This window comes from Cariama cristata, unplaced genomic scaffold (genome assembly GCF_000690535.1).
Source record: "Cariama cristata isolate BGI_N322 unplaced genomic scaffold, ASM69053v1 scaffold1719, whole genome shotgun sequence".
In the NCBI taxonomy this organism is placed as follows: Eukaryota; Metazoa; Chordata; class Aves; order Cariamiformes; family Cariamidae; genus Cariama; species Cariama cristata.
This window is the reverse complement of record NW_009633823.1, coordinates 27,213-43,479: the sequence shown is the minus strand read 5'-3', so window position 1 is coordinate 43,479 and position 16,267 is coordinate 27,213. Positions and strand designations below refer to the sequence as shown.

Sequence of the window (16,267 nt, the reverse complement as noted above, 5' to 3'; positions counted from 1 at the left end):
ACTGGAACAGTTTAGCACCCAAAACTCTCTGTCCTCACAATGTCCTGTGTTTGAGCCCTCTAATGTGCCCTGCTGCACGTGCAGAGGCTCAGGTCTCCACGCCCCAGGACTGTGTTCCCTCAGCGTCCACTCGTACAGAGCTATAGCTGACATCTAATGGGTCTTGTTTTTACCATGGAAGCCACAAATCTGGTTCCAAAATGTTCCTACGTGAGAAAAAGCCCACTGCCAAATAACTGTTCATTTTAGAAGCTGTGTAGCAAAATAAAAGCCAGTAAACTACCTTTACAAAGGATTGCTTTCCCTATGGACATGTTACAATGCAGACCAGTCACGTCAAATGTGGTTCAATTTGAAGGTCACTATAAGTTTTACAAGTTACTAAAGTAATTCACAAGTTATTCCAGGAAAAATAAATTATATCTTGTATAAAATAATCCATGGGAGACTAGTAAAGAACAATCATTCCTTACTTTCAAGACAACTTTAAAAAGTGTAATATATGCACAGAGTGTTGTCAAGGCAGTTCCCCTTGTTCATCGGTAAGGTTCAGTCAGATCCACAAAGCTAGGTCTGGGATTTTTGAAAAGATTAAATAAGTCTGGAGTTTTGTAGGAACTGGATGAGCACTTGATAGACAAACTTGTACTGGGCTATGGTCTGGATCATAAACATTCTCTGCTCCCGCAGGTGTCTCAGCATCACGGGAACGTCCACTTTCTGTAAAGCAAATTAAAAAAAAAAAATTCATAAGGATGTAGGTTCATTAATTCACGCAATCATCTCAAATATCAGTTATCAGACACAGGGAACTGTATTGTACTTATATAACGTAATGAATGATAACCAACTGTGGTGAAATACTACAGGTTTTTTTCACCAATTTTCATTTCCAGGAGTATTACAGTAGTACATACAGGTTACTGCACATCCCATGCTTTCCCCACTAAAGCTTATGGGAATTTCTGGACTGATGTAAATGGGCAGATGACCAAAGACTTACCTGCCAGTTGTGTACCGCTGATTACCCCCCAGCAGATCATCAACTGAACACATAATAGAGGGTGGCTTCTCTTTGGAGTTTTTTCTGCCTCAACATACTATTTTCAACTCAGTAAAATAAACCCAATATATCATATTATCTTGGGTTAAAAGCTAGATGTATCAGGAAGGTCTAGTACAAAACTTAAACAGCCACGATTCAGACTCTACCAGCAAGTGCATCCACAGGCCGCGTGGGCACTTGCATACTGCGCTCTGATCCATGGTCAACCGTATCCATAGAGGGAGGATCTGAGAGATTTTTCAAATGGCAAGTAGGCACCAGGATCATAAGAACAAAGGTTCCTTGGACAAAATTAAAAGTGCAGGCAAATACACTGATCCTTCCACTAAAGGAGAAAGGAACTCACTGTCATCAAAAGATCCAGGAACTCCAGACACCTGACCTCCCACAGCCAAGTCTACGCTAGCAAGTAATGTTCCAGAAGAAATACATCTGTGAAGTGAAACGAGGACGCAGTATCCACAATACACGTTTTGCAGACTTCAGGCCAGCATTGCTCTGTTGCTGTCTACTGAACGTTCACTAGGAGCTGGGACACATTAGGTGTTCTCCAAGAAGGCACCTTCCAGCTTAGTTTAATCAAAAAGAAATTCACTTGCGTGCCTTGAAAACGCTCTACAACAGGAACTAAAGCACAGCAAGTGGGGACAGGTCATGAGACCACTGTGAAGGTACATCCCTAACCCCATGGAGCACACTGCGGCACAGGCACCCTCTGATGGTCTGAATTATAAAAAATTAATGAGTTGTGTGAAACAGAGGCCCACGAGGCAAAGCATTAGAAACCACTGCAAACTTCATCGTACCTCCAGCATTGAGGGAGCAAAAAACCTATGATGTTACTGTGTTTTATCTGTTACAACAGGTACATGAGAAGCTATTCAGAAGTCGTTGAGCCATGAAGCTCAGCCTGCCAGGCTCAAATTCACAAAGGTGTAATATGACTCAAGATGACGAATACAAATTTTCTATGGCAGCAGTAAACGCAAGCACTAAGATACACGCTATTTTTGAGGAAGCTCTTAAGCAGTTCAAGATATAAAACCGAAGAACGGTTACTCGATCAGGCAACACAAACTGCACTTTGTAGTGCCAGCTTGCCATTCCAGAAACACAAAGAGGAACTTGGCAAGTCTTTTGCTGAGATGAGAAGTGTTACAAGCACAACACCTGGACAAACAGGCAGAGAAACAAAATAAGATTGCTCCTAACCCTTGGAGGCACAACTGAGCGTGGCATCTATTTCCATGCATGCTGCAGGTTTTCTGAAAAGCTTAAAATAAAAATCACGCTGCATATCCATTTCTGTCCATATATATAAAACTCAGAATCTCCATTCCATGTAAACAAGCCCTAACTCACAGGCTATCACTTTCTGAAAACAAGGCTAAATATTCTGCCACATACCCCAACAAGCTGTTATAAAAGGACATCTCTAGAGAGTCAACAAGCGTAAAGATTTGTGATGAATAATGTCATATTATTTTCAAACAGATGCAAAGGAACATGTGAGCTCTTTCCAGTTAACTCGGAGAAAGCCTCCCCACGGACTCAGGTGCTTATGAAAGCCACGCGGTCCTTGCTCAGCAGAGTCATGTGGAACCTGATCTCACCTGAGCAACTACAACAAAAACACAGGCCAGCTTCAACCTGCATACCACGTTCCTCTCTCAGCAGTTCGGTGCTTGACAGCTCCTTGATTTTTACTGGGCGCACAATGATCCATGCACCTCCTCAAAATGGATTAGGCTTTGACTTATCTCAGAAATGAAAGAAAACCCCCTCCTGCCTATTTGAAGTCAACTGAGCATTTTACTCCATGTAAGCAGAATCTTCAAACTCACCTTCATCACAATGTACGTGTCAAAAAAAGACACACAATGCTTTGCTAAGGTAGCATTTGCAAAAAGAACAACTAAAAACGCTGCTCATTTTTGGCTCCCAATCTAAAAGATCTCCCCTATGAAAATGCACTGCAGCTGCACTCATGAGTTCATGTCCCAGAGCCGAGTCCAAACTAAAAGTTGGTAGAGCAGGATCTCAATTACTTTCTTGTTTTATGTGTCTACAGCAGTAAGGATGTAACGATGTGACATATTATTTACTACACAGCAAGTAACTGAAACGATATCCCTGCAATGAGATACAGAGCTTTAGACTCAACCAGCAATTGCCCAGAAGCCACAGTGACTGAAGCTGTATAGAATTTGATTAAACATGGCTTTTTACCTAAACCTGAAACCTCAGACTCAAGAGCTCTAGTTTTAGTTCCAGCACTGCTGCAGACTTTCCAAGATGGTCTGTATGAGGATTTTCAATCTCCCTCCCCTTTTTTCCTTCACTGCAAAAATGTTAACAACAATACATCTACTTACTTGGACACTTCTGAGGAAATCAATCAATTCATAAAACTAAAGCATTTTAAGTAATAAGTCATTTTATTTCAGAAAAAAAACAACAATTAATCCTATTTCAAAATAAACCAGTACAACTGCTGCATGAAAAGGAACCCTCTCTCTGTGCAGAATGCAGTATCTGTCACAAACTGAAAACAGTTAAGACTTTACCATCTTAATTAGGTTTTAACAAACCAAAAATATTAACTCAGTACAATCTAGAGCAACAAAGCCCTTAAGGAAAATTGTCATTAATATTAATGATGATTTTTCACCACTAATCAAGACAAAAGAATGCTTTAATTAAGGGACATCAGACAAATCACTTGTTATTAAGCACTACCATCAGCTCCTAGTGAAGTTGATGAGAATTCTTCTGAATGTCAAGACTCACCCCCATGCTCAGGTGTTGATGTACTGCCTTTATCTTCACTTGCTACTCAGCTACGCTTTGCCAAATAGGTGACCTCTGTAAGCCACAGACAAATGGAGGTGGCCAGAAGGTGTTGCACAACTGTGTCCTGGCACACCATTAGCATACAGAGGTTACTATAAAGCAGACACAGCTATACTGATGCTCACAAGCAATTCTGGTATGGCTCTTGTAACTATCCAGATTTCCTCTGGCATGCACAAATTTCACAGCTGCTGCGTGAACAACAAAAGCAGTCGCTTCCAGGTGCCAGTGTGTAAGGAAAGAAGTCAAGCAGCCTCAAGAGTCAGAGTCATTGCCCCCCACAGGAGCAGTTACTGAACAGCAGTCAGCACAGGAAGGCTGCAGGATTCCCAAAGCACATAGCGGTGGGTCCTTTCTGTCCAGGCCAGCTCCTTCTTCCCCTTCCTCCCCCACCTACCCCACCCCCAAATAAAAACGAAAGGAAAAAAAGTGGAAATTGTGACAGAGATCTACAGGGCAGCTTCACCTCTAGTGAGGCCCAGCCAGAGCTGGATGAGGTTCATCTCAGCTGAACTGAGCCCAGGATCTCTAGGTGATCTTGGAACTACAGAATGACAAACTGCTGGAGGGGGATAACAGAGTAGAGAACAAAAAAGCTATGTCTTGCATCAACTTTTTTAAAAACAGTGATGAAGGGAAAAGTACGCTGGTACTTGCCTGCTTTAGGACTCACATTTTTGAATAAGCCAGAAAGCTGCACTTTACATAGTGCCTTCCACAGAAAGGCTCCAATCTGTAACTCCTCTATGGTAACACAGAAAGTAGGCGAGCATTTCAGGTGCCTACATCCAGTTTTCCCTGAATTTCAAGCAACTTGTGCAGTGGATGATTAATGGGAGGGGCAGATGATCTATGCCTATTTGTCACTCTTGCTGCATTCTTATCTCTACAAGAGGTTTTGATCTTTGAGCAGTTTCTTTAACAACAGAAATCACCCATTTCAATAGCTGTCGTGTTGAAACTGAGTGGCGCATTGTCATTCAAGATGTGATGTTCTTCCTGGACAGTGCCCCAGTGACATAGGACACAGATGAAAAGCAAGTTGCTACACATGGTTACTCTGCTGGTGCTCTTATTCTTAATTCCAGACTGTATTACTAGTCTTGAAATACTGGATGCAGTTCCTAAAGCCCTATTCCCCAACATATACACACCTGTTTCTTAAGACACAGTTAAATTTAGTTCCAGATTAGATTACAGACAATACAAGAGAGAGGAGGGAGTCCAGAGAGTGAATTTAGAGAGCAGAAAACTTTAGTTAAAAGAGCAAGGAAGCTGACATTATGCTCTAGTCTCTCTCAGGTAGTCCTTGTAAACACGCTGTCTCTAGACTGTTAATTAAATACAGGTATGAATTAGACTAAATTCTTAAAAGAGAGAATAAAGCACTAATTTTGAATGCATTAAAATAATACTAATAAAAAAGGCATAATATCAGCTCAACAGAAAACTACAAGTAACGTGCCACGGGAAATCTCTGCCTGTTGTATTTAAGGCCCTTGTCTCACAAAAGTAGTAGAAAGCAAGCACTTCAATGCCTTTTAATTTTAAATCTCAGAAATGTAGCTAGTTAGTCAAGGAATGAGCTCAAGGTTTGTCTGAAGAAAGAAGCTGACTTACTTCATTATGCTCCAAGCACCCAACCATCAGCTCTGTCAGGATAACCACTCCGGTCCTTCCTACCCCTGCGCTGCAGTGAACCACGATGGGAGGGTTGCAGTTGTTGCTGCTGTCCAACACGCTGTTGGTATGGCGACGCACCGACTGTATCTCCTCCAAGTAAGCTGCAAGATAAAATGCAGGCGAGGTTGCAAACATCTATATGTCTGGGGAAAAAAGAATATTTGACAAAATTCTTTGTCAAAGTGGCAATCATTTACGTTTTTTACAACATACTAATTATTTTGGCCAGGGTGCACTGAACACCACTGAATCCAGCAAGTACCAGCTGAGAATCAATTACTACTTGGGAGTCTGCTTCTTTAAATTAAATAGTTTTTTAAAAAATTAAATTCTGTTCTCCCCTCTGCAAATCTCCAGGTCCCCTAAGCAGATGATTCTAGACATTACTTACAGTGATTCCTGCTATTAACAGACTGGGACCAAAACAACAGCTAAGTCCCACTGAAACTACTGCCTGTCAAAGCCAATATCCGATGGGAAGCGAGCACCCATCTGCCCTGTTTCCCCCTCCCTCCCTTCTAGAGCAAGGCAGAATCTCACCCACCTCTCTGCTCAGGGTTTATTTCTCAACAGCTATGAGCTCTTCTGGGAGCTCACTGTCTTTGTTTTCCCTCAAGCCTGATTCAAGTACAGTTGTCTTGTGTGACTGTCCTAGTGTTGTTCAATGCATTCTACTGTCAAACCACACAGAGAACCTTACTGGAAGGCTCACCTGGTTAGATAAACACCCCATAAACTACAACTCTGACCTCTGAACATTGTTCCAGCTTAGTCTAGATGCATGACAAAGATGATGGACCTCACCCAGAAAGATATATCCAGATGCATAACTCTTAGACACTCAGCTTCCCACCAGTCAGAGTGGAAGCACAATCTGAGCCAAACTCTCCTGCCCTGACTCTTGGTGTGATGGCACTGCAGCCTTTGCAGTCCTTTTGACACAGGCAGGCTGTGGCTGGAGGCCTACCAACATCAGAGAAGCTGCATTTTAACGCGCACAATGAAATGGGACTGTATGTGGTAGGAAACAATAGATCAGAGAAGCTGCATTTTAACGCGCACAGTGAAATGGGACTGTATGTGGTAGCAAACAATGGGACAGAGGAAATGGGAACAATCAGGTTCCAATTACTGTCATGCCCAACCACTGCTACAGGGGTTGGTAGGCAAAACAAAGTACGCAACAAACTTGGACTTGGGCAATAGCTTCGCCTTAAAGACAGATCCCATGGCACTCCTTTGCCAAAGCTGAAATGTCATTTTTATTTTCTGCACTGGTGACTGAACTGGAAAAAGAAGGACATGTTATTTACATCAAGCTTATACCATGCAAAGGAGAGTGGATCACTAACGGACTGTAGCTGTGTCAAGACTGAAGTGGAACTAACAGACCTTGCTGAGAGAGTACGTAGCTGCAACAGAGCTATGCTGCTGCAGCTGCAAAGCTTTCAGGAACTAAGAGGGCAGGCATTTCCAACGCATCAGTACACCGTGTACAGACTCCTTCAGTGGTAACTTAAGGATCTCTGCATCATGCTCTACTGTAGTGCCAGAGATGTGGCTTTAGTTAAATAATGGTTGAATTCCTATTACTTAATATGGTAGCGTTTATTACTTGGTAAGAAGTAGGAAGCGTTGTTAACTCATTACAGATTAATATAATGGCTGTATTTTCAGAAATGCATGATCCAGGTCCATATTTAATTGGGAAGGCCCTTAGCATTGCCTGCGTACACGCAGTTAGAAGAGTGGCAGTTTGTTCAGACTTACTGTGTATGTGATGGAACATTCTGCTCTTTTGCAACAAGTCCCATGCCTCTGGACTTCTAAATGCTAGCTGTCAGCAATAAGGGCCTTCTATGAAACTGGAGGAGTTGTGCCATATTTCACTAACGTCTGAATCTCTTGCACCCAGACCTCTCTAATCACATTTGTGTGCAGCCTACACTCATTAGGTAGCTGGGAAGTGGCAGTAACTTATACTGACAGATCAGCCAGCAGAGGTATCCTATTATTTAAAGTTTTCTGAGTCTTTATCACTGCTGCTGCCTCTGACTTTTCCTCTGTTATGTCAGGTCTTTCAGGACCAAAATCCTCAATCACCTTAGCTCCTACCTTTTGAATCCCACTTTTTTCTCCAAATTGCAGCAAAGTGCAACCTAGTTGAGGCCTTTGTATGCCACAGCAATAACCATTTAATATCAGTCTCAGCTGTAACTAGGTGCAGTGAACTGAATCCAGTGTAAGCAACCTTTTCCTTGATGTATTTTACCATGCAAGTTAAAGAAATCTTACATAAAAAGCCTTGGACTTCTTCTGGACACCCATGGTCTGGCCAGTCAGTATACTGCAAATGCCACACTGTCCTCTCTTGTCCAGAGAGGAGATTCTTGACCTTCAGACCAGTAGTTGCATAGCAGCCAGAGTCTGTGCGGAACTTAGTTGTCACCTTGAACTTTCCGTAAGTGGCTGAGCTGTGCTTAGAGCCCAGTTTAGGCCAATAACGATGACTCTTACTTCTTCCTCCCTCCTTAATAACAACAACAAAAAAACCGCCATTAGTTCCTGCAATTATAATTCTCTACAAACAGAGAACATAGAACTCTGCAGATAATCCCAGTATTCTTATTTCAAATTACTGGAAGAGCAAGGAGCATCCCACAAAGTAAAGAAAATATCCATTAAAACTTAAAACTCTCAACCATATAATATTTTTAAGTGTAAAAATGCTTGAAGAACTAACTCTTGTCTCGTGGCTAAAGCTAGCTACTGCCTATAACACCTCAGTAAATATTCTCCTCCTGGGGAAGCCTCTCCTTTAAATGGAAGGAGAATCTCTTCAGCAACTTCTAAGTATCTGTTGTTGATCAGCCTTGGGAACTGGACAGTGACTTGATGTGCTATGGCACTCCCTGTGTTTGCTAAAAGCAATCAGGCATAAAGCTGAATGCAGTGTAAGTTAGCAACATGTGCCAGTTTTTATAACAGAGTACATAGTTCTTGGATTACAACAGAAATAACTGTTTTGCTTGGCATAAGAATAAAAAGGTTTTCTGGGGGGATTTTGTGTGGTGTGGTTTTTTGTTGTTTTTTTTTTTGTGTGTGTGTTTTTGTTTTTTTTAAACACAGACACTTCTACGGAAACAACAGCTTCTGGTCTCTTTTCAGCTGATAAGAGTGACGGCATGCAGAACTGGCCTTGGATGGGGTGGAAGTCTGTGTCATTTTAACCAGGAGCAGTTCAGTGCCCTCACATTCCAATGGAAACATCTTTGTTTGGTTTGGCCAAACCGAAGTGAAGCAGGGAGAAGGAGGGGTTCTTCTTGTTTCACTTTAGTATTTGCCAAACTGAGTATCAGAAAGTTACAAACTATAGTAGTATTATAACAGTAGAGGCATATGTTCACAGTAACTGAGGAAAAAGGGTTGTTGATAGAAAAAACAGGAGTGGGAAGTGATGATAACAGGAGATTTGCTCACATCAGAAAGAACTGTATTCTGTGATTTTACGTACCTCTTCAGCTGTGACCATGGCTATAACATTCACCCCCTGTTCCCACACCATCTGCCAGAAGTCATGGCACGTGTGTGGCAGAGGCCCTTGGGTAGCAATGTAGTGCCACTCCTCTCCACCTACAGTAACCTGGGAGTAAGGGGAAAAAGAAAAAATAGAGTCAGTGCCCAAATTCTCAGCAGCGTCTGTGCCAGAACTGCCCTTTAAATGAAAGGGACCATAATGAAATCTTTACTTTCTTGTTCTTCCACTTTTCTTCAAAATTTTGAATGAGAATCACCCTTTTGATAAGACCAAATCTGACAAAACACAATCTTTGGTGCTTCCAAAGTCCTTTCTTGATACCAATAAAGATGAAGCTTTGACCAAAATGTCATCTATTTTTCTTGCCACTGTATCTGGATCATACAGATTTAAAAAAAAAAAAAAAAAGGGGGCATTTTTTTAGAGGCTCTGTTTCTGATACAGCTTAAGTACAAATAAGCAGCTGATTGACTTCCCTGGGCTTGGTGACAGACCCATGATGAAAGAAAAACTGAGCACCAGAGGAAGTGTCTATGTGCACTAAAAAGGTATTGCATTGCTGCAAATTAACACACAGTAGCGTAGAAAGCCTGAATGCAAATGACATTTTGCATGACGAAAGCTAAAGGCCTCCGCTGCTTAGGACCTCCCTCAATTATTTTCCACTCAGGCAAAAAACAGTTTCTGAAACAGACTCTTACTACACTGATCACTGTTGGAGATGTGGCCGAGCTGTCCTTAGAGGATGCCGTTATGCCCACCCACTGTACCTAACACAGAGCTCGGACACGCCTGTTGCCAGTTAGTGATGAGATCATGACAGGCTTCATTTCAAGTTACTCTTCCTCACTCATCTTGGGTTTTTTGGTTCAGAAGCTGCAAACTACAATGAAGTAAAAAGCCATTTAATGCGCTGGATTAAATTTCACATGGCATTTGAAATTATCAAAAGCTGTAGTCAGGTATTGGGAAATAGATTTACATAACTGGATTACCAACCACATCTTACAGAAATATTTGTGTATTTGCATTACAACACATAATGACATTATTTTAAAGCACTAACACACAGATTTATACACTATAAATTATGTAGTGCCCTGAAAAGACCCATCAGCACCTTGGACTTAACCAGTATAAAACACTGTTTCATTTACCCAAGGCAGATCTTCATACTTAGGCAGTTTAAAAAAAAAGTCACGTGTATAAAATAATAATTTCTATGAGAGATTATAAACCTTTCCTGATGTATAACAAATAAAAAAAAAAATTGTCAACATTTTAGGTAAAAAGCCAAACCACTTTTAGAGCTACTAGATATCATTCGAAAATACGCCTACAAGCAAAAAGGAAAACCAGATGAACTAATTTTTTTGAAAGTTAAAATGTTTTTCCTTCTCAGGCTAAGACCTCCTAATTCTACCTATTAGCCCAGAGCCACTTCTCACAACAAAGTTATAAATCTCAGAGAAGAAGATTTACAACAGAATAACTGACAGATCCATAAATATCAAGGTGCTGGTGGACAACCCTACAAGGAGCAATCAATAACTCTGACAGGTTTAACCATGTAGTACATTTGAGGTACAGGTCTTTGAATACATTTTCAGAAATAGAATCAATTTATTTGTTATTCAAACAGCTGTTCATTAAGCTGAGATGCTTGGGTTTTTACACCCATAACTAGCATAGCATTTGTATGATAACAAATCTTTCACTGCATTGAAAACTGTTTTTAACCCTGTACATCACCTCATTTTTTTATTTCATACTATGCAGCGTTCTCCTCTTTGAACGACGGTTAAAATCTGCAAGACCAATGCAGGCAGACTCCTCAAGTTCTCGTACTAGGTGGGAATGAATATAAACTGCACAGCACTAACCAGCACCTTGCACTTGGACCGGTCTTGTGCTTGCCTGCTCATCTGCAGTCACGACGGCTGGTGTAGTATTACTGAGCTTTTTAAGTTAATACTGACCTGACCCAAAGAGTCAGATGAAGTGGTCTTAAGAACTTTTTTTGCTTAAGCCGTAAATTTAATTACAATTTTTCTCTCTGGTATAGACGACGATCTTTGTATCTTAACAGCGAAGGTCAATGGTAAATAAGCATAGAAATACTGTAAAACTGTGGGGCTCGCAGACTGCGCAGTGGGAGTAGGAATCATCCAGCATGGATCATATCAGGATGATATAGGAGTTTTCTTTGTCTACTGACTTCTTGTCCAAATATCCAGCCTCCTGGCACATGATATGAAAGGACCATAAATAGTCTGGAGAGAATGGGATGCCTGGAATGTTTACTGCATTCTAGTGCCCTCACTGCAGGATATTAAAAATTGAATATTGGGCTGCAAACACACACACACTGTGCTACTGAGGTAAGTGTCGCAGATGCGATTTCACCTTCCAAGCTAAAGCGCATCTGCTTGGCTTCTGTATGCGGCACTACGAGTGCGAGAGGAAAATACTGGCAAGGACCACTGTCATGCGCTAAAACATTTGTGTGTGTTCCTGGGTGCTCTGTGAATGTGAGACGCATGCATGTCCAACACTGACACACAAGGTAAAATGTGGACTCAAAACTAGCCAGGGAAAATTCTTTTCTGGCTAATACTGCTTTGCAGGCATAATGTACATTATGAACCTCTTTTTTTTTTTTTGGCCTACTACAAAGTAGATGAAAAATTTTGGGCTCAGAAATCCATCATCATAGCAACGTCTGATTATGCAAAAACTCAGTATCTGCTACCTACCAGGCTATGTAGAAAAGTGATAAACTGCCAGGATCCTGGTTCAGAAATTGTTTTGAATCAACAGGATTTAACACTGTAAATCACAACCAAGGAGGCCAGCGAGTCTTTTTAAACGGCTTTTAGTACAGGAAAATATTAATGTAACAGGATGTTTTATTTATTTTTTTTTAATTATTTTCTAATTTTGACTTTGAAAGTGAGAAAAAGCAGACAGTCCTCTCTGACAACAAGAGAATCTATCATCTGAGAGACAGGAGTGCTGTTACTTCTTTCAGGGTAGAGTAAAAGCCAACAAAAGACTTTTCAAATAGCACTGGAAGGTTTAAAAAAACAAGCATCTGCAGCCACTGCAGGATAGTTCACTGTTAAAACTGGCCACGTTTGTACATAATAGTCAGATCATATCTTAAATTATTTCTACATCAAATTAACAGGAAATCTGAAGTTTCTTGATAAAAACTTATTTTGAAACATAGAAGTTCAATGTAGTATCCAATCAGAGACACAGGGATCTCATTAGTAAGGTGTTCTCTTTATCAATGCATACTTAAAAAAGTTTCTTTTAAAAATCAGTCAACTCTCATCATAAAAAGAAAAAATACATTATTTATACATATATGATTGCAGTATCCATGTGAACATGCATTACTCATAACTACATACTTTTTCTTTGGACATGGAGCTGCATACATTGAGTTACATCCCTGATTTTTAAAAATCGTATCCTATACGCTAGTAAATGGCAAAAATATTTCAGTCAAACCTTGCACAGTATTTCTTTCAGGCTGCAGCAGTCAGTTGCAGGGACTCATTCTGCACAGGTTGTAGTTCCCTCAGTGGCCTGCAATGCTAGTGGGACTGATAAATCAGAACACGTACTGACTGCTCATTCTTTCAGGTACAGGGTCATGACAACCATATTACATTGCCGGTATTGGGGCTGATGTAATGCATTTTCATGAGGTTTAAGAAACATGGCATCGCCTTCTACATTAACCAATAGAGATATTCCACAACCAGCTGGCAGAAGCGGGCCCAAAAAAGTAAGGATGACTTCTCAGTTCCTAGCAATTGAATCAACTCATGCATGGCAGTTGATGGGGGACTTTAGAGATGCCGATGTTGACACAAAGGTACAATAATGCATTCTAAGTTAACCTTTTCAGAAGCTCCACAGTTACAGAAAATGCTGCTGTACATCCAGAAATGCAAACAAAGCTTTAACATAACATACCTTCATTTGCAAAGCAAAGTTCAAGAAAGCTTTTACCTTTATATGTGAAGCATTGATGTAGCCTGTATTATTTTCTTTGGTTGGCACCAACTCTACTCGGTTCTCCTCATAAGGAACGACCTCCCTGATGCGGTTGCGCTCAGTGTTTTCAGGCAAGGCAGCAGTGGTGAAGATCCCATCTCCCTTTTTCTTTGGAATCTGTTCATACTCTGTAAACACCATCCCCTCTTCCAGCTTTCTCTTCAAGATTTTGCACTAAGATTTAACAGAAAGGAACACCAATCTGTTAATTCTTCCTGGAAGAACGTTTACCACTAGACTGTCCATCCATTCTTTGAATTTCAATATAAAGACATAGCATTCTCTCACTCGCTTCTTTTTTCAGTTGCAGTTATCTTGGGAAACGACACACTCATTTCTACTGAATGAAACCACAAGTAAATTTTACATTTTTACATTCCACCTCCACATTTTTTAAGACTGACACCATAAAAAGCAAAACAGTGTTAAATACAATCCTGGTTAAGTATGAATTTGTATGTGACTTCACCACAAGAGACACTTGTAAAAATAATTTAAATTTATCTTTTTAGGGAGAACATCATACTGTGAGAAGTGTGATGTGGTCCACATTTTCAAAATACTCCCTAACTTGCAAGTATGCAATTTCTGTGGTTGAACACAACCCCGCAAACGTACAGGTGGAGGTTAAGTTCTGTTATCTGCGTACTAGACAACACAAGGCTGCCAATTTCTATCCAGAAAGTTTCTTTGCAAGTATGTCTCTCAGATCTTAATGGCAGCAACTGTTTTTAATTTCCGAAATTCTATATACATGCACACACCCACATGCACAAACATCAGGAGGCAAACAACTTTTTTTTTTTTAAATTGAATCCTGTTAGAGACATTAACTGAACTCCTCAGTTGTATCACAACATGAAAGACAATATCTATGGATGATCACTGTAGAAAGACTGCCTGATCAAGTGAAAAATGTCCAAATTTTAAGATTTACAGCTTGATCTTGTATGACATTGTATGGTCATGTGAAACAGTGAACAGACTCAATTTTCATCAGCCTCGGTAAACATTCAAGACATTTAACAGTTTGCCAGCATCCAAAGACACAGTGTTAACCACAGACCTTTTCCATTAATGGCTCTGAAAACTTTTAAGATCATTTTTTTCACATTCTAAATCAAACTGTAGTATTTTAGAAACTTTATGCTGCTGGGAACAAAGTTTTTTACATTTCATGAGTCTCCATCTTACCCTCTCATCCATTGGCACCTTGGCGACTTCATCCTGGCTGTCCTCCGGCACTGGAACCCTAGCAACTGAGAGTCCGTTCAGTGCTGCCAACATCAAGGGCCTCTTCTGGGCCTCCAGGCCTGCCATCTTCTGCTTTTCTAGATTCTTTTGGCAAGAAAAGGCACGTTTTCATCTCTGTGTGATTATTTATAATGCCAGTAAAATGCTGGAATGTTTTTTTAATCTCCAAAATCTGCAACTCTCTGGCCAAGGAATGCAGATGATCACCATTAGCATCGTAAATTCAAATACAACCTCTATTCTTCCTGTTATTCCTCAAAGGCCTGCTCCTACATGAGCACAGAATTTTAATTTCAAAGAACGAATCCCAGCATATAATACAGTTTACATGCCATCAAAAGACATACAAATACAATCTCCAGCATTTTTCTGCAAACATTATTCTGAATGTAGGACACACAAAGCATCACCCTGTTACATTAAAGTAGCACTACTGTAGCCAAGATACCTGGGGCATCTTTTAAAAAGCAATAATTTCAATCTATTACAACAAACAGTAAAACACAGGCCATTGTTTCTCTTCTGTGATGGTAATACTTAAAATGAGAAGTCTTCTCATGGACTCAGCTATTATGGCGATTCAAATAGGACCTATGATATATTTTGCACTAAAAACTGAGCTCACATATCCCAGAAACTGAACATAACAGCAGCTGGGGAGGGATAGTGTTTATCGTATTCATGCATCGTATTACGCTATGACATGGAGAACCAGAGTATGAATTTTAAATTCATCCTGCTGCCCTCCTTATGCCACTGGGAGCTGAGACATCAAAAAAGAAGACAGACTATCTCCAGAAGTACCCAAATTAGGAATATTTTATTCCATTTCTTTAACAGTTCTTTTTGCTGGATTTGGACAGAGGAGCGCAAATTATTCTCAGCATGCATACAGAAGCTGTGGTCACCCCACAGGCCAAGCTCAGCTCCTAGAAACACTCTACTGAACCTGAAGGCCCTCAGACATATGTAAATGGCTTGACTTTTCAAAAGCCTGCCAGCCTTCTCCTCACCACTGGGTTCCTCCAGAGCACTAAATAAAAAAACCCAAAAAAAACCCAAAAAAACCCCCCCAAAAAATAACAAAGCAGCAAAACAAAAATCCAAATCCGCTCTGCTTTCTTTTCATACTTTCAGAAAGCAGGAAAATGCAAAATTTTTTTTTCTTTGGGGATCTTACTATTATTACTGCTTGCAAGGTAAAATAGAAAAGTCTGTGTTTAAAAGATCAAGGTCATCAAATTACCATTAATATAACGTGTGATTCCTATGACAAAAGGAAGGTCTGCATGTGTTAAGACTGCTGATCTAGGCTGAAACCACCTTAAAAGCTTCATGCCAAGACTGCCCCTTTACTTTCAAAACAACAACAACAAAGCACCTTTTGACCAAAGGCTGATCTGAATGATTATGCAGAGGAAGAGTACTCAAACAACATCTCTAAGCTCTCTTCTTGCCTTCATTTCCATCCTAAAATCCTTTGGGTTCCTGCTTCTCAATAGAAGATCAAAAACACATATATATGCTTGTTGTCAAGGTCTACAGTATTCACTCATGAAAGATTACGTTTCATAGTCAAGTATCTCTTTTATGTTTAAAGTTTAAGACTCTGCAAGGACTGAAGTCAGTCTCCACGATACAGCTTAGTGACCCAAGTTTGATTCCTGACCATTACATCAGGGCAAGGATCAGCAAAAAACAAGTAGCACTATACATATGTTTAGAAAATTTATTTGAATATACAGTACTATTTAAATCTAACTAGTTACTGATCTAGTACATTATAAACTCTTGTCTGCTCT

The 16,267-nt window shown here is 40.3% G+C and overlaps 1 protein-coding gene across 1 annotated transcript in view; it reads right to left on the bottom strand.

Moving 5' to 3' along the window:
• Positions 1-239: 239 nt before the first annotated feature.
• PTPN14 (protein tyrosine phosphatase, non-receptor type 14) overlaps positions 240-16,267 on the bottom strand; it is a gene marked incomplete at its 5' end in the record, with an annotated part of 38,121 nt that continues 22,093 nt past the window's right edge. Inside the window, 6 exons of the mRNA XM_009706883.1 lie at positions 240-720; positions 5,540-5,703; positions 7,898-8,132; positions 9,117-9,245; positions 13,167-13,385; positions 14,406-14,549. Of these exons, the coding sequence (XP_009705185.1) occupies positions 592-720; positions 5,540-5,703; positions 7,898-8,132; positions 9,117-9,245; positions 13,167-13,385; positions 14,406-14,549 (1,020 nt within the window). The remainder of the gene's footprint in view (positions 721-5,539; positions 5,704-7,897; positions 8,133-9,116; positions 9,246-13,166; positions 13,386-14,405; positions 14,550-16,267) is intronic.